Source organism: Dama dama, chromosome 33 (assembly GCF_033118175.1).
Source record: "Dama dama isolate Ldn47 chromosome 33, ASM3311817v1, whole genome shotgun sequence".
In the NCBI taxonomy this organism is placed as follows: Eukaryota; Metazoa; Chordata; class Mammalia; order Artiodactyla; family Cervidae; genus Dama; species Dama dama.
Window position 1 is genome coordinate 62757945 of NC_083713.1, and position 19846 is coordinate 62777790.

Below are 19846 nucleotides of genomic sequence, written 5' to 3' on the forward strand. Positions count from 1 at the left end.
TGAAAAAGAATAAAACTGAGAAGCTCACACAAATACAAAACAAAGTTTCTTTGCCCGCTTCATTAACTAGGTATACTAATGAACTAATAAGTTAATTAGTCACATGCAAAGTATTTGAATGGGGAAAGAAAAGGCCAATTTCTTTTTTTACTATCATAACATTAGCTGTAATCTGTATTATAATTTGTTTTATAAAATAACAATAAAATAATTAAACATTAAAATGTAATAAGTTAAACAATAAAAATAATAAATATGTTTTAAAAAATAAAATAAAATAAAAAAAATAAAAATAACAAATATAATCTGTATTATAAATAAATAATAAGTAAATATAACAAAAATAAATAATAAATAAAATAAAAAATAAAAATAATAAAAATAATAAACTATCATAATTATGATATGAAAAGTCAGTCAAGGAGGTCCAGGAAACTTAGGAAATAATTTCTATTAGAATAAAACAACAATGTATTTAAAGTTAGTGAGCAGTGTCATGACCTATGTCTCCAGGTGTAAGGGACAGCTTCTGATGCCTTTCAAAATTAGAGCATATACCAGCTGAAGTGGAATGTATTACTAAACCTCAGGAAACCCTGAAATTAAAGGGAGTCAATTTTGAGACAGAGGACAAATTCTAAGTTGGCCAAAATGACCACTGTATGTACTCAACATCTTTTGGAAGAACGTTTGTCACACATATAAGACAAGGCCAGTAACACAAAAATGGGAAAAACCTACACATTAAGTACAAGACAGCTCAGCTCCTGAGAGCAACAGATTGAGGCCCTGGAAGTTTCCCTGCTGAGGTGATAAGTAAGAGTCTTATCTGGTAAAGCTGATGATGAGTGAGGACTGCACGAGTGAGGAGAGGCAAGAACAGTTCTCTCGTCAGACCACGCAGGGCAGATGTCTTTCTCCTGAAATTGTGGAACCCATCAAAGGCTACATACATGAGCAAGAGCAAGAAACTGTCCAGGACAGATGGAGGGTTATGTGGCCTCAGCAATCATGCTGACGTAGTCTGAGCACCTTCAAATGGTGACAAGCAGCTAAAAAGGCTTCAAAGAAACCAATAAAAATTCTCTTTCAATACCTAGAGTTATATAAAAGGCTGAAAAGAATACCTTATTAAACATCTGGGGCAGAAGCACACATCTAGGTGGGAAGCACAGAGAGAAATGAATTTAGTAAAATTAGTAAGATAGCTTTTACACTGAGATCATAGTTGTCTTCATGGAAGGCTTAGAGAAAATTTGAAAGGGGCAAAAGAAAAACAATCTTTCCAGTTTTAATACATTTGACATGTTTAGGATTAGACTGCATTCGGTTTAAATATACCTTTCACTATACAACCAGAAAACTGAAAAACAAAACACAAAAAAGATGTGTAAGAACATCATTCCTTTCAATGCATTCCTACAGAGACGAAGACACCAAAATATCTTCACTAGGCTAGAGCTCTCAACCAAAGTTAGGTCACTTTGGGCCTTGTTCTGGGTTACCTGTTCAGCAGACATGTTAACTTCCTTTTCTGTAAGTCTTGCTGTCTACTACAGGACGCAGTGACGGCTACAGGTACGTGGCAGTCAGCACTGCGAAGCTGCTCATGGTACAGTCTTCTCATTATGGCTCCCAAGTCTTTAGCATGGAAACCTGACGGTGTGGTATTCTCTGGATGGTGCCCACTCTTTTCATCTAAGATCTGACTACTCTTTTTCCTCTCACTGGTTTGCATATTCACATGTATTCATCTATCTAAAATCCTTGACTGACTGAGTGTGGCAGGACCTTGGCAGTACCTTAATGGTAAGACGGAAATAAACCAGGATGAAAAAACACCAATCCTCAAAGCTAAGAATTCCTAAACTCATGAATTCTACTCACCTGTCTGTTGTGCAGGCTGTGGCAGTGGTTGGTTCAGATGTGAATTGTAATGGACCGAAGGGACTGGGCGATACTGAGGTTGATTAGAGTGGTAGTGGCCTGGAGCACAGTAACAGGCTGGCATCTAGAATAAGGATTGAGGGAAAAATAATTAATTTTACGTGCAGTAGAAATCTTTATTTCCCTGTCAGAAATATCAGAGTGTAATGAGTAATAATTCTCCCCATCACTGATCATCTGAAAACTGATTTTTCTGTGCTTTAAATTTACCTGAAAAAAAAATTTTTAAATTTCAAACATATAGTATACATAACAAAAGATATATACCAATTTCCCCACTACTAAATTCAATTTAGTAGATTTAAATTTTTTGGTCATATTTGTTTCAGATTTTTCTGTTACAAAGCCAAATACTATTGAAATACTTAAAGGCTCACTCCAACATTCCTTTGCTCTACATGCCATAGAAAAAGCACCATTATCTCACAGTCGGCGTATATCATTCCCATAAATATTTTTAAACTTCTTGAGTGTGTGTGTGTGTGTGTGTGTGTAACCTATTATCAATTATCTATGTAATATATTATAGAATTGTTGAGAATTTTAAAAACGCAGATTTATGGTTACTTTACATAACTTCATGGGCTTTCCTGGTGGCTCAGCGGGTAAAGAATCTGCTTGTAATGTGGGAGACCTAGGTTAGATCCCTGGGTTGGGAAGATCCCCTGGAGAAGGGAAAGGCTATCCACTGTAGTATTCTTGCCTGGAGAATTCCATGGACTGTATAGTCCATGGGGTCGCAAAGAGTCGGACATGACTGAGTAACTTTCACACACTCATTCACATAACTTCATGCAGCTCATTTTGCAATTAACATTGTTTCTGAGACTCATTTTGGTTAAAGCATGTATCGGGAGCTCATTCAATTTACCTGCTGAACACCTATCACCAAATATGTAAGTCAGTTTATCGTTTCCTACATAGGCACATTAGCACTGATTGCATTCTTTAATTTTTCTCATATTTCCAATGCAAATTAAAATGCCAATACACATTTTGTCAATTATACTTTAATAAAGCTGGAAAAAGTGCCAATAAGACTAGCCTGATTTAGTTTTCTACCCAAAGCCATTTGTATCAGTTGTGAATTTCTCTAAACGTAATCGGATCTGGTTTGGGGTAAAGAATAAACAATTAATCCATTGATATGGAAGTATGTAGAGAGTTAATTTCATTAGGTTCACTGGCTCTCAAGTTCTGCTCTTCTGATTGGGCTACTTCTAAAAGAACAGAGATCTGTGTTTTTTTTAAATTTTTTTAATAAGATTAATATCCATTCATGGTAAAGACTCTCAATAAACTAGGAATATAAGAGAAATGTACAAAAAAAATCCACAGATAGTTTCACAGTTAATGATGGAAGACTGAAAGCTTACCCCTAAGACTGGGAACAATGTAAGCATAGGTACTTCAAAACAAATTTCAGTTAATACATGGATTCTAGAGATGTTACTTCCCTCTCCTGTGAGTATATTCAACAGTGGTGCACTTAGCTAACGCAATAAGGCAAAAAAGAAACAAAAGGCAAAGAGATTGGAAAGAATAATATATGTAGAACAATCAAATTTAGAAAGTCTGCAGGATAAAAACATCAATATACAAAAACAATTTTATTTCTACATATTATCAGTTAACAAATAGAAAATAAAATTTAAAAATAATTTCCTTTAGAATATCACTTTAAACATTCAATATTTAGGATATATTTTAAAAACTATATGTGATACTTGTGTAATGAAAACCACAAAATACTACTGACAAAAAAATTACAGAAGAGCTAAATAAATGGAGAAAGGTAACATATTTTTGCATAGGCGATTCAACAGTGTTAAGATGCTAATTCTCCCCAAACTGATCTATTTCTTCTTAAAATGTACCGTCTTATTTTCATAGTGTATTTACTTTATGTGTTTCTCTTAAGCTAGTTAAAACAAAAGAAAGCTCTCAGAGTCAGAAGGGAACTCAAAGATCATATAGTTTAACCCTCCAACTGAAGTACCTACCGGTCATGTGGTTGTCTAGAATCCATTTTAATCTCCAAAAGGGAAGATGGCTGACAAGTTTTGTTCACACGTTCTCACAAAGTCTCTCCGCACAAAATTAAAATTAAGGTCTCTAAAGTTAGAAGATGAAAAAGCAATGTACCTGTGGAGAGGGCTGCTGGATATATCCCTGCTGCTGGAGCACTGGCTGGCTGACAGGATGACCAGAGGCAGAATAGCCAGGAGTAGGGACTGGCTGCCCAGGCGGTAGGGGAGGCGGCGGCGGGGGCGGGGGCGGGGGCGGAGGGGCTGCCGTCATGATGTAACCAGACTGCTGCGGGGGCTGAAGAACAACAGTGGACTGGAACATGGTGGCATGAGGGTCAGAACCATCTGCTGATGGCTGGCGGGCAAGACTCATGTGGCTAAACTGAGACCCAAGGTTGTCCTGCTAAAAAAGGGAGAGGTCAGAAATCAGTAAGCTTTCCATACACAGACCAATCTTATCAAAGAAAAATACTTCATGTATTTTAAGAAGAGCTACAGTAGTACATATTAATATCATGGAAATTATATATCTACAACAAGCATGATTTAATAGAACAGCTTCAAGAAAATTGTAACTCTGAGGCAGGAAGGTAGCAATATTACAATGTTGTCAATGCTGTCATCACAAATTACTTATAAAATATATCTCATGGAAATGTATAGCATGCAGAAAAGAGTAGAATATAACAACATTTCACAATAAAAAAATGGAGACACTTATTTAAAATGAAGATTAAAGGCACACTTCTATATTAGGCAACTAACATTTTCTGAAAAGACTTCAAAGACCAGGAGTCTAATTACTCTTTAATGCCCTTCTTCCCAGAAGGTAAGAAGAGTCAGGTTCTATGCATTTCTGTATTTCCTCCCATACCTATTGATCAAATACAGTAGCAGAAATGAAATAAAATATATAAAATCTACCCTCTCTGATCTCTCTAAACTCAAAAATAATTTGGTTATCAATTCTATTCTTCCCTGGTGTTTTTTGGTCTACTCCTTAAATCAGATACTAGGCAAATGTAAACCAGGTGAGAGTTTTCTACTGCTTTTGCTACTTGGAGAGGGGCAGTGGTGTCAAGAAAAGGCTACAATCTATCTGCTATCTGACAAATGTTTATCTGACTCAACAAAGTAAGGACCAATTCTGACTTGTCTACAGAGTATCAACTGAAATGACTACAATGGGGTTAAAACAGCATTCCCTTATTTCCAAGGAGCCAGACTGGCAACAATGTGTATCACATTTTGCTGAGAGAAAAAATTTGAAAAAGTAAAATTACTTTAAAAATTGTGGCAACTGAGTTGTCAGATCAAAGCTGACATGTCTGCAATTTCTATAATCTGCTTATTTTTGCAAAGTAAATTAAGGCTATGGAGATGATAAAGGATTGAAAAAAGGAAACCTGACTTAGTGACTGAAAATATATGGCATGGCTTTACCCTTCCCAAATGGTTGTTCTGACTTAGTCTAGCACTATGCACCTAATTCAATGAATAACTTCAGAAGAGGAAAATACACCTAAAAATGCTTATCAGCTGTAATGAAAATGTAATATGTCCAAATATTTTAAAAAAAGATACCATAATGATTGATATATACCACCATTACAGTCATCTTGGTAAAAAAGTCATTTTCTTACTCCAATGATCTGCCATTTTTCAAAACATTTTTGAGGCTTTTATGTTATTTTAAAAAATGTTCTCAACCTTCTCAATGCTGGCAAAATTTCATTTTCTCAGACTGAAAGTGATCTCTGAAAATCATTCAGAGCCAAGGCTGGTAAATAAGGTTGCCCTACAGCTCAAAACAAAAACACCCTCAACAAAACATTTTTTAAAAAGTGTTGAGTGATTTTAAGAGACATCTTATAGTTTAAAAATGTGATGACCATATAGTCTGAAAAGTAAGAGCATCACTGGGAAAAAGTATACAGGTGGTTAGGTAGATTCAACTTAATGGAAGGAATTAATGTTTACTGAGTATCTATTTCATTTTAGGCACTATGCAGGAGGTACTTTATATTGTGGTCCCATATGTTCACTAACTAGAGATGGTCATTACGGAGCTCTTACTGAGAGGTATAACTTGGGGCATGCTTTGGATGAAAGGGAGGACCATTACTTTATAGTCATAGATTAAATATCTAGAGGTCTTGATATCTTAGTAAACTGGAAGTTCCAACTCACCCCAATGACTGATACTAAGTTTATTGGAACTGGTGGGGAAAGAAAGTCTAAACCCAGATGAAAGCGTGTGCTACCCCAGGGCTGCACAGATCTGCACCAGCCTCAATGAGAAAAGTAGTTAAAACATCTTAGGACCTGAAGATTATTTCATTATGAAAAACAAGGAAAATATTAGGCTTTACATAATTGCCAAAATAAGCCAATATAACAAATATTTTATGGAACAGAATAAATTATTTCTAATATAGTTAAAAAAAAATGCTTTTTCCAAAATATATGTATCCCTGACATTAGAAAATCACAGAAGAACATATCACATTAATCACATTCACAAGGATTCATCACACATACACCCATAGAAACAATGCAGGAGGTGAATAGAGATATAGTACCACGGAGTATTGCTGAGTGGGTGAGACTGGCAGGAGCGGGGATGGGTAAGGGGCTGTAGAGTACTGAACAGGCTGTGAAGAGGGCTGCAGAGGACGAATAGGCTAAGGAATAACAGGTTGGCAAACAATGTTAATGTCAGAATAAAATGTTAGAGAAGAATTACATAAAATGGAAAGTTACAGTTTTTTGGCAATAGCTTAAAAGTACAGTCATCTTAAAAACAATATAGGAAACAACAAAAACAATAGTAAGCGAAGAAACTCTACATAGAAAATTTTTGAGAACATACATTTTAATTTAAACCATAATTAGAAAATAATTTTTTCATAAAACTATTTGATTCACTACAACAGGTAACTTAGAGATTTCAAATGATTATCCTACAAGACCCTTGGGTTAGGTCTGTAAAAGAAAACCCCTTTATTCTTTCTTCCTGGTTTGATGAAGGGGCTGCTCTACTTAGCTATATAAACACTAAGCAATAGAATTTTTCTTCTATTCTTATTATCAAACAGTATAACAAACATTATATCTATGTCAAGTATTCTATTTGACAAGGCATTATTACTCTTTTGGGATCAAAGTGCCTAAACTTTAGCAATTTTTCAAGGAAAATATACTGTAGGTACCATTACAAATAGCCTAGAGAAAACACACACACAAATAGATCTCTTCTATATAAGGAAGATACATACAGTTTTCTTCTAACTAAAAATTTTTATTGAGAGAATATTAGAAGTTGAGAAACTACACTGGGCCTTTGAACAACTCAGGGCTTAGGGACACTGACTCTCCAGGGTCAAAAATCTGGGTATAAATGGCTGGCCCTACATCTGCAGATTCCAGTCCATGGATCCAAATAATCACAGATCACGTATACTGTAGTATGTACGTGCTAGGAAAAATAAAAAAATCTGTGTATAAGCAGATCCTTGCAGTTCAAACTTGTACAAAGATCCACTGAAGTTCTTCGAAATTTTACTAACAAAATACTCCTTCATATCAGGGAAAAAAAAAAAATCAAGATTTATGTTTCCCAAGGGTACTCACAGGTATTTTAAAGAATGAAAGAAGTTTCAATCATATTTAAATTTTAGGAAATACACCTGGCTATTTATAGGCAAATTAGTTTCCCAATCTTACCTTTATATAGTTTGTTACAAAGGACCAATATACATATTGGTTTAATAACTATCATAATCCAGCATACAGGTGGCAATCTGTTTAAGTCACCTGCATACAGTCATTTAATTTTTGAATCTCTCTCTGGACAATACTTTCAAAGAGTATACTTTAGAAATGCAAAATTAACAAAATAAGGTTACTCAAAGAATAATCTAGACAAAGAGAAATTCCTATGATTAAGACATATAATGCTGAACTGCCCTTCCACCACAAAATCAAGTTTCTAAAAAATGAATGGCTTAGAGTAGTTTAGAATTCCATACACACACACACACACACACACACACACACAAAACACAAAAAACCTACAGTTAAAGTACTAAGAAAAGCAAAAGTTGAAAGATCTAAAGAGTAGCCACTGATTTCTCACTAACCTCTTCAAGGTTAGTGAGAAGAAATTAGCAAGCTTCCTAATGGATGACAGCATGCATCACACCAAATGAGGTTCAGTAGCTTTAAAACTACAAAGTACAAGCTCTTCAATGTGTTATTAAGTCAGACAACCATAAAGACACAACTTTCTTCCAGACAACTTAACCTACTATGTAAGTGTCAAATGAAACAAAAGCTTTAGTCTGCTGGGGAATAAGAGAAAGAGGAGTAATATGAGCACCAAGGGTATGATTTTATGTCTGTCAGAGTGTCAAGTGGTAATGAGAAAAATGTGGGCTGGGAGACTGGCTGATCAAAGTGAAACTCTGACAACTCTTAGAAAAGAAAAAGCCTTAGCATGTCCTTTTTTCCTACTTCAGTTGCAACTGGTTGCAAAACAGCATTCACTTAAAGTGACTGGTTTCAAGAATGTGGCCTATCTGAAGGCTTTGGAAATCAGGCATTATTTTGTTTGGTTAGCTGAAATTTCATGGATGGATTATCTCCGTGCAAAAGATCGTTAGTATCATTTGTTCATCAATTCTCTATTCTTGTATTCAATGAAAAATTACCAGAAGCACTTGAAGCAATGCCAGGGAAAATAACCATGGAGTTTGATACATACCCCAAGATTTCAAATTATAGTCTATTAAGACATCATTTCTAAAGTAAGCTGCCTATATCTTTTAGGACTGTCTCTTGAAACTAAATCAGACAAAGCTACTTCTAAGAGATAATAATAATCTGAAATATATAACTGTAGATAAAACCTTAGGATTTTTTTCTGAAGCTGCCAGACTATTTCCACTGAATTAAATCAAATGAAAATCTGCCCTGTAAAACTCCTGATGAAATATATAGCACTGCAAAGATGACGTGATACCAAATTAAAGAGAAACACTTCAAGACCAAGTTGAATGAATCCTAGACAGAGAAGGACTGTGAGGGAGTTTTATTCTGTCTAATAATCTACCTGAGTGCATGTAATCAAATGAGGTTGGAAAGTTAAAAAACCTACAAGTCCAACTTTAGAGAAACTGCCTTGCCTAATAAGGAGTCTTAATTGCCAGAGCAGTAATTATTTTAATTAGTTTAAAAATATGTGATAACTTCATCAAACTGCTCATACATTTTCCACTCCTGTAATACAAACAATTTAACCTGTGAACAAAACTAATAAAACTTCTCCAGTTCAACTTTACCACTATACTTCTGTCACAAAATATTCTCCATGTTCTCACCAGTGGAACACTTAAGATTGTCTTCCAGGGAAAAAGAGGTGCAAATAACTGTACAAAGTGTCTTTGACATGCTATACAACCTTTTGAAAGACAGAATGAATGTGTGAGTTTACACTGGAATAATCAAGTCCAGTAGGAATGAGTAACACATCTCTAGAAGAAAAGCCTAAATGTGAAAATATATGTGGAAACTCTAAACATTTATACAAATTCAAAATATTATTAAAAGTGCTTTTGATACTTCTAACTCAAGTATTTTTATCTTTATTTTTCATAGAGTAGGTGGGATGGAGAGTCCCTTGAAGCAACAACTCAGTTTCTTATAAAGTGACTGATTTGTTGACTTTTAAAACAACTCACTTTGTTCACTGGAATAACGTATAATCTTAGTTTTGATTCCTCTTGTCCATTTCCTGCTACTGTGAAACAGGGATAAAATACTCACCACACAGGATCATGAGATAAAAATTTCCCTTTGCAGAAAAGCCCTTGAAGTTAACCTCTCTCCCTAGGAGCAGTGAGTGGGACATCATTGGTGGAGAACATTAAAGTTCTAAGAGATACTTACTTGAGCTATGTCAATGATAATTAGTGAATTCAGCCCCAAATATGCAAAGGCAGATGAACTTAGCATTATGTAATTGTGGATATGTGCACCTGTGAGAAAATGTGATTAGCTGCTTGCTGTTGAGGTGGTGGGGGTGGCAGAGGAGGCTGCGGAGGTCCAGGCACTTGGGTTCTAACTGGTTGTTGCGTCATTGGAGGGTTATACACAACTGGACTCCCATCTGGGTTTATGAAGGGCTGACCTGAAAATTTTAAGAACAAGGGAAAAAAGTCACTTACAATGGAGACTGAATATAGGTCTTTCTACAAATAACTTATAACGTATCTTCAGTCCTTATTCACAATTCCAAAGGCCTCAGGTTTCTGAAAACCAAAAGCTTTTTCTTCTTAGCCTGGAAAGCAAAGTCTGATTTTACACAAGGCTATTTCCAGACTTTGTATTTCCCACTTAAGAGTAAATATTCAAAAATTTGCTGCAGTGTTTCACTGTGATGCTGTCACTCCAGAATCCACTCAGATTATATTATAATACACAATATTTTCCAAAAAACTTAATTCTGAAACACACCTTACTCAAGGAATTGAGTCATAGGGCTGTGTAACATCTCAGTTTTGAGGGAAAAAACAAAACAAAACTTGACTTTGGGATACTGGAAATTCATTAATTAGCCTGTTAGATGGGAAATATTTAACACTGCATATATTCAACTAGTAAGATTAAAACCTGATGAAAATTAAATGGCTGATAACTTCAAATTTCAAATTGTGGCTTTGATGGCAGTGTCCTAATTTCAGAGATTCTAACTTGCTAAAAGTAGAAAATAATCTAAAAATTCTAAATAATTATCTAAAATAACTTCCCTTTAATTTCAGTGAGCTTTATTCACAGGCAAAAAATAAAATGAGAGGAAACTTCAGTATTGATTTTGAGGCTTATTCTATTGGTTATCAATTACTGGAGGAATATTTTAAGTAACTCTCTACACATAGATTCTAAACAACTTTTTATTACACGAAGTAATATTTTTATTGTGGGAAAATAACCAATGGACACAGATCAAAAGGAAAATAAATTCCCCATAACCTTATAGTTAATTTGGATACCTTCTTCCAGATTTTTTTCTCAATGCACATACAGATTCAAAGATCAGTATTTTTCCCATACTATACACTGAATGACTAAAAAAAAAAAAAAAAGAAAAAAATACACTGGACTGTTAAGAAAATTATGAAATAAAAAGATCACTGATTATGATACCCTTTTAGGATGGAAAAAATACAAAATAAGAGAAATCTGACTGAATAATACTGTCTTAAACAGCCCCCCAGACATTCTCTTTTTAAAAAATAAGTATGTGACATACAATAAGATAATATTTGGGAGAGAAGAATACACTGTTCCATTGCGATCAAGTGGGAAAAGTTCTCCAAAGTCAAATTATTTTCATCAGTTAATTTCCTGACAATTCATGTGATGGATATAGAGAACTAAAAAGAAATCATGCTGGATATTTGTGGATTGTTTATTAATTTTTAAAAGAATGGTAGATTAGACTTGAGTGAAAGTATGTTTCAGCGTAATTTAAGGACTGCTTGAAAAAAGCTGGATGTGTTGTAATGCTTTTCTCAAAAAAAGGTCACTTTCGGACTAATTTAAAATTAAGTATACAATTCAATTTCAGGTTGATTAGTTTTTCACTTTATAATTTCCTACTCAATTGACACTTCCATGTTTCAAAAAACATATTAACTAATGTTTGGAATGAAAAACAATAGAAAATAGTAAAATATTAAATCATTTTATATCCTGCTCCAGGAAAATAGGCAGTTTAGTTATATAACAGACCTAAAACATCAAAAGATAACCATTATAAACTGAAACTGAATTTCTTAAGAGTCAGTTTCCTATGCTAATTTAATTTGTTTCTTAGAAACAAAAGATACAAACGATATCTGAAGGTAACAAATTCCAAGCCACGGTTTTTTCTACAACAAATGAAAGGAAAGTTTCAGGAACACTCAGAGACCCTGACCTCGGTCTACCTTTGCCCAACAACTACCAGGCTAGCCTGACCACATCAGCTAAATCTGTGAATATTTAAGGAAGGTTACCGAATGATTTAAGGTTGTTTTCATTATCTAACTACATGATTGGGCCATGTTGCTTTGATTAGCAACCAAGACTTCTTTTGACTTAAGAAAAAAATTAACATATATAATGACTGCAGTTTCTTAATCTCTCTGAGGTTCAGTTTCTTTATCTCTCAAAGTAGATTTCACCTAACAGGGTTATTATACGGAACGTATTTAAAGCACAACACAGTATATGCCACATAGTAAACATTCAATATACACAAAGTACTACCTCCGAGTTGCAAACGATGTGTTGTCAATACTAATTAACAATGACTACTTTTTCGTTAATAATAAGATGTAGCTTATAATAACTTTTCCTCAGTAGAAAGCAATTACCATATTCATAAGGACAATTACTTATAGGTTCTTTTCACTGCATTATAGAAGAAGTAAGAGCTGTTAATGTTCTCCTTTTTCATGAAATGTATACTATTTTCCCCAGGATAAAATTCTTCTTTTGAATAAAGCTCTTTCAAAGGTGATGGCTGCACTTCTAGGAAATGAACTGTTTCATTTATTTGACCTAAAAGACGTCACCAATGTCACAAGGAGAAAAATATTTTCTGATATAAATATGTCTTTTAACATTCTCTAGCATAAACTGTTTTTAATAAAGTTCCAGGGAAAACGCTAATCACTCATGAAAATAAAAGGCCGACAACACATATACAGATAATACATTTAATATACATTCTTTAATTTTCAGATAACTCCTGATATCTCAACTGAAATAAACCTTTTTCTGGATACCAACCTGTTTGAGGGTTGATCAGAATACTGCCAGGTGGTATGCCTGCTGCTTCCAAGGGAAGCAAAAAGAAGCTTGTGCTAGGAGATGCAACTTGCCCATTTAGGCCACCATCAAAGGAAAGAGAACTATGAGTGCTGACAGCTGGATAGACGACAGGTGCACCATGAGAAGACTGGCTAAGAGCTGTACCTGGGAGAGGCTGCTGGATGTGTGAGAGAGAGCCCGTAGATGACCCTACACTACCAGAAGACTCAGAACCTGGGGGAGGAGTAACAGAAAAGGGAGTTTTTAAAACCTCATATAAAGATGCAGGCTTTAAATACATAACAATAAAATTCACATTGCATAACATGCAGTTAACACAAAAAAGCATGAATTATTTTTGACTTACTGTACAATTTTGCCTCCCCTCCCCACCAAAAACAAGTTTAATACACCAAGACTGATCATATTAAGTTGTCAGGTAAGTCAAAGCCAAAGCATGCAACTTAAGTAAGTCTATAATAACATCAGCCACAGACAGCCACAAAAAAACACATTACCCACATCCCCAAAAGGACAAAGTTATGTACATTTTTACCTTTAGATTAACACCTAGGAATATATAGATTATAATTTTTCCCCAGGACAAGCAACTTAGCACAGCCAAATGCCCAAACCTCTTATATCAGAAACCCCTTATCTATAAGAACACAGAAAGATTTAAGAGCAGTGTAGGAAATAACAAAAAAACAATAAATTCTCTACCAAGAGGAACAACTCTCAAGTTTCATTGCATACTTTCATTTTCAGCTCATGATCACAGCATCTTCCTACAAGGTACAGTCAACTTTCCATTTTTATCATAGCAAGGGACAAAGATAGAATAAAAATATTCCAAGCAATTATATTAGCACTGGCTTAAAATTTTTTACTATACTTAATAAACTAATTTGATGTATAATGGCTAAAGGGAGACAATGAAACAATGAAGAAAGGGAAAGATTTTGATGAATTAGGTTAATTAGGTTTTAAAAAATAGAATTGACTCTATGAGGAGAATTAATTTTTCATGAAAGAAGTAAACAAACATGACACACTATATAGATTTCCCTGGAGGATAACTTCTGTTTTACATTGTGCCAAAATAACTGTTTCCAATAACTATGAAAAATAAATATATTTATTTTCATCTCTGAAGATAATATAGATTATAAATAGCACATGTTCTTAAAATGTTTTGATTTGGCTGGATGTCTAAATGACTTTCTCAGGACACATGAGTAGTTTTGTTATGACGACCTGATGACTAAGTGACCATTTATCAAATAAATGCATATTTGGTACATGTGCATATTTCTCACATTAATAAAACTTACCTTTCTTTGGTGATATATCATATACACTAAGACATTTTAAATATCCACATTATATGTTAAAAAGATGACAAATGCAATTCAAAAACCTTAAGAATTTAAAGCACTGAATTATAGTCAGAGATTAAAAAATACTGTCACCTTCAAATTTACACCTCTCCCTTCAACTGTTATCTGTAAAACTGTATGTCTAGGTTTTACCCAAAAGGATAAGGAGAGTGCCATTTCTGATTTTCCTGATTATTTTGGGATAAAAATAAAGATCTACGAGGATCCTAAAAGAGACATAAACTTCTTTAGTATTGAAGCCAGTTAGTGAAAGTGAAAGGAGTAAGTGCTATGAGCCTAAAAGTTATGTAATGTAAAATAAAGAAGTTTTAGAATGAAAATGTTACTGAAATTTCTACTCATCTATAATAATTATATTGTATTACATTTCTTCAGTTTGAAAATTCCTCAAAAAGTCTCAGCAATTTTATACATTTTTTGAACAGCAAGTGAACTTTACCATGAAATGCAAACAATGATATGATAGTAGTAGTTGAATTTCAGCTAATAATGGTATTAGCTAAAAATGCAATCAATGTTAACTAATCCCGCGTGAGAAACCAAGGCTTCTAACTGTAACCAAGCACTGAAGGATTTCCAATCACCTAAGGCACTTAAACAAGAAATGACATCTCATTAACCAACCTGATTTAAGTTTACATCACAGTGGAGGATTCTCATTTTAACTGATGTCTGTAAATCTGTCTCACAGAGAATAAATCCTAATGTCAATACGCATATTACCTCATAAGTACTTTGGAGGTGCTCAATATACTGCTGATAAGAATCTTTTATTTAAGGATAATTATAGAAGCCATATGATAAATGCCAAGCCAACATTATGGAAACTAATGTTTGACTGCACAGTTCTAGACAGATATTTATACCTGTTTTTGAAAGCCTGCCTATGCTTTTGCTGCTTCCAGAACTATCACCTCTTGTCAGAACTGAAATTCCACTGAAGCTGCTGGCTTTGGTTACAGCAGGCTTGAAGTTTCGGAGAGAGCTGTCTGAATCTGTGCTACTCCAGGGCCGTGGTTCAGAGTACTTCAAATCATTCTCAGTGCTGCTTTGATGGCTATTTGTTGATCTTCCTGAAGCATCTTTATTAACTCTGTAATTTAGAAATAAAACTCTGAAAAGCCAATAGAGACAAAAAGGAAAATTATGAAGAAAAAAAAAAAGCTCTAAATTTTCAATACTGTACTGCATGAAAACATGCTTCCAATACCTAAATATCTGGCGCCTCTGCTGAGTGCTATTAGCATCCTCGTCTTGGATTCTGTTGGCATTTTAATAAAACATTTTTACTTTTATTAGCGTCAGTCAGACACTTACCAAAACAAATGTTAAATTCCTCACCTTTTGTCAATAATATAATTCTCTTGGGAACACAGGGACTAGAAAGAAAGAACAGATATAAAAAGTTAAGCATTTGTCAAATAATGCCATCTGTAAACCAATGATGACAACAAAAATCATGTATAATAATTAAAACAAAAAATAATTACTCCCGGTACTCAAATCAAACACGGTGATAAGGTACACAAATAAATGATAACGAAAAATCTTTTTGACTTGGAGATACTATGTTTACTTTTAACAGACACTATTTTTGAAGCAATTCATTTCTGTTGTACAAAGTAACTTGAAATTCAAATATTGTTTCCAACATGTAAACCCATTCTCACTGTTAAATATTCAAGATATACACATGTCTGTAGATTCCACCTTACTCACTCAACAAATACCTTGATCAGCTCTGCTTTGGCAGCAGCTGTAGCAGTGATTAAGCAGCTATGCCTCAATGTAGCTTATATAAAAGCCTCCCAGTGCTAACAACCTGACTCAGATAGCCATCATTGTTGCATCTTGTATTAATTATAAGTCTTCTAGTTTACCAGCTATCAGTTTTGCTCCTTTCATCCAATTTAAACAGCAGAGGCCATAGAAACCTCTCTGATCATGACTTTCCACTCCTTAATAGCTCACTGATCTTCTAGTACTTAGTATTAGTTGCTCAGCTGTGTACGACTCTTTGCAATCCCATAGACTGTAGCCTGTCAGGCTCCTCTATCCATAGAATTCTCCAGGCAAGAATTCTGGAGCGGGTTGCCATTTCCTTCTCCATGGAATCTTTCCAACCCAGGGAATGAACCCAGGTCTCTTGCATTGCAGGCAGATTCTTTACCTTCTGAGCCACCAGGGAAGCCCTATCTTCTAGCACAGGGGTCAGCAAACTAGTCAGCTACCTGTTTTTTAAAATAAAGATTCACTGGAGCACAGCCATGTCCATTCATTCACATACTGTCTATGGCTGCTTTTGTATTAAACAATGGGAATTTTGAGTTGTTGCAATGAAGGCTATATAGTTGAAAAGCCTAAAATACTCATTATTTGCTCCATTATAGAAAAAAGTCTGCTGAACCCTGCCTGCTCTAGCTAAAAACTCAACTCCCTGCAGTAGATTTCAGAAGCAAGCTGAAATAAGATTCCTGCTTAATTCTCCAATTGAAACATCCCTCACTTCCTGCCCCCTAGGCCATAATCCAGGTAGATTATGAATTCTTCAGTTCCTCATGAGTCTAGCTCTCCTTTATTTCTGGCACCTGCAGATGCTGACCCTGGACATGGAACACTTCAATCCTTCAGGTCTCCTCTTGGAAGCTAACTCTTCCTCTCACTCCAGAGTTCTGGTTTTTGGTGCGTCTCTACTGTGTTCCCTATTTCACCTTCATGTTTCTATACCAATCACACACCGTATTGTCATTATCTCAATACTCATCATGGGTAGAGACCTCATCCACCTCACAATTACAGAGGAAAACAGATCTAGGTTAGGCCCCGAGTTCAGAAGACCTAGGCTGAATCCTGTCATTTTCTAGCTAGATGATCTTTGTCTATTTTACCTAGTCTCCTGGAGCCTCAGTTTCCTCATCTGTGAATATAAACGGTGATACCGCAAATAGGGCCGTTTGGGAGATAATTTATCATAAATGTGCACGAATACATTTATCTAGTGCCCAGCAAAGTACCTACTATAGGTGATCAATAAGATTTGCTGAATATTATAAACTTTTAACTGACAGTCTAGATTTTAGTGTCATTTCCTTTTTTTTTAATACAGAAAATTTCTATCTCTGAAAGTATTAACACAAATTACATATATTCTTATATCCTTGACTAGTCCCTACTACTGCACAGAGCAGATACTGGCAAAACCAAATTGATTCTCTTCTTGAATATATGTGTAAAATAAGCAGCCACTTAAAAGATCTGTTCCATATAATCACATATAAAGTGGAAAATAAATATTAATTTAAAAAATCAATTAGCAAAAAAAATCAATTAGCTTTATTTTATTTTATTTTTATTAGTTGGAGGCTAATTACTTCACAACATTTCAGTGGGTTTTGTCATACATTGATATGAATCAGCCATAGATTTACACGTATTCCCCATCCTGATCCCCCCCTCCCAATTAGCTTTATTTTAAAAGAAACAAGTTATTTATCAAGAAAAGTCCACTAGCAAGTAGGATTTAGGGCACATGATTTTGTAGATAAGTGACCAATATTCCAAAAATCTCCATTCTTTGAGACTTCTGAGAGGAAAAAATACTATAAACTATACACTCAGTCCAAAGTACTACTTCTTAGTTGATCTGCTTCCAACTTTTGAAAGTACACATAACTGTAGCAATGTAGTATTTTACAAACTATTAAATCATTAACATGAATAGGACTATAGTATTTCTAAAAAGATGACTTTATATGTAACAAATGTAGCTGAAAGTAAATATGATCAATAGATTAAGGAAGGATTGAATATGCAATTAGCATATATTTAAACACAAAGACCTAAATATAAGTTAGTACATACATCTTGGGAAAATATTCGGTCTCTAGCTCTCTGGTACTCTTCTTCTCTTTCTTCTATAGATTTGCTTCGTCTGTCATCTTTCAAACGTATTCTCATCTAAAGAAAAGAGAACAATTAATCTTGGGGAAATGATCTGCCAGGATAAGTCCAGCATCTATAAAAATGTTCCAAATGTGCTAGGTTACCTGGTTATCATCCTTGTCAAAGCTAGAGTTATCTCTCTTGAGGATATATCGTTTCTGAAAGTCTTCACCTTTATCATCTTTAATATGTTCAGTAAATTTCTGATCAGGTCTAAAAAATAAACCAAAAACCAAGGGGAAAAAACAGATAAAAAAGTTAAATATAACATTTTATGAAAAGTGGTAAAAATAGTATGTTCCCACTCACTGGTGCTATTTATAGATACTTATGTTATCTCAGTTATTCCTCAAAAATAATCTTATGAGAAAACATTAACTATCCCACGTCATGACTGAAAGGAAATATGAAATACACTGTGGGCTCTGGAATCTGACTGCTCAGGTTCAAATACTCAGTTTTCACATTTAGTTGCTTTAGTTACTTACTAAACTTTCTTTTCCCCATTTTCCTCATTACAGTCTACCTACTTCATAAGGTTGTTCTGAAGATGAATTAACAGATGACCAGCACTTAAAGCAGTAAACAGTAGAAGTTTGTTATTGTTATAAATACTACTGACAAAACTTAGGATCAAATGACTAAAGCAACTGTCCAAGATCAGGGGGCAAGGAAATGACTGAGCCACAGTTGGAGCCCTGGTATGTAAGCCTGTCTGTCCTCTTTGCATTGCCTCCTCTAATTCAAAGAAACAATTCTGGAACAAAGGAAAAAGTATAGCACAGGATCTTACGTTACACTCTTACAGTACCTGCTCTGATGTTACATAACCAAACATTTTGTGGTTGAATTTAATAAAACTTAAGAGACTACTTCAAAATGCTACCAAGTTACCAAGTATTCTTAATTATAGTGGGGTACATCTTTGTTTTGTATTAACTGAAACAGGTTAAAAAGAGAAGTTTTTTGAAGGTTAACCTTCTGACCTAAAGTAAGGATTATGAACTCTTAACAATATATTTCATGGCTGATTGGTTTTTCCTCTATGGAAATGCTGCCAAGTTCTGCTGGGATCCAGAAAACAGACAGAACACTGCTGCCCTTGGAAAATTATAATCATATAAAATTTCACTTTCTGATATATATTTTCAGCTATAACAAATTCATTCATTCAACACTCCTGAGACTTAATATAATCCTATCATAAAACTGAAATATGTGATCTATAAAATAAAGAAAGGCTAACTGAACTCCTAAGCAATTTTTTACATGTACTTAAAATATATATGATATAGTCATATAATTTATTATGGGTACCGTAAATAAATTTCTAAACCAAATAAACCTGAGTAAGGACATCTTCAGCAAACTTTCATAAGATATTTCATTATACATAGTAATTAAGTAACACTTTTGAATATTTGTTTTAACTTAATGAATTTTTAATAGAGTACCATATCTACATTCTGTCAAATGATGCAAAGATTTTAAATGAGAATTATCTAAGTAAGCTGAAGAAATATTTATTTTAAAATATATTTAGATACATGAAACAGAACATATCTCCACATAGAGCTATACACAGAACTAAAGAGAAAAATAAAAACAGAAAAAAAAAAAAAATTTATGGCCAAACTGATGAGAAAAAGACTGCTTTCTTTAGGAATT

The 19846-nt window shown here is 34.3% G+C and overlaps 1 protein-coding gene across 7 annotated transcripts in view; it reads right to left on the bottom strand.

The window, feature by feature from the left end:
- R3HDM1 (R3H domain containing 1) overlaps nt 1–19846 on the bottom strand; it is a 152905-nt gene that overhangs the window by 38833 nt on the left and 94226 nt on the right. For 4 of the 7 annotated variants that reach the window (XM_061135664.1, XM_061135658.1, XM_061135659.1 and 1 more), the window contains 9 exons: nt 18283–18391; nt 18098–18193; nt 15578–15615; nt 15447–15497; nt 15103–15329; nt 12816–13070; nt 10016–10167; nt 4093–4380; nt 1888–2011 (listed from right to left, as the gene is read on the bottom strand). In XM_061135664.1, the coding sequence (XP_060991647.1) occupies nt 1888–2011; nt 4093–4380; nt 10016–10167; nt 12816–13070; nt 15103–15329; nt 15447–15497; nt 15578–15615; nt 18098–18193; nt 18283–18391 (1340 nt within the window). The remainder of the gene's footprint in view (nt 1–1887; nt 2012–4092; nt 4381–10015; nt 10168–12815; nt 13071–15102; nt 15330–15446; nt 15498–15577; nt 15616–18097; nt 18194–18282; nt 18392–19846) is intronic. The other 3 variants (XM_061135661.1, XM_061135660.1, XM_061135663.1) reach the window with 3 other exon arrangements.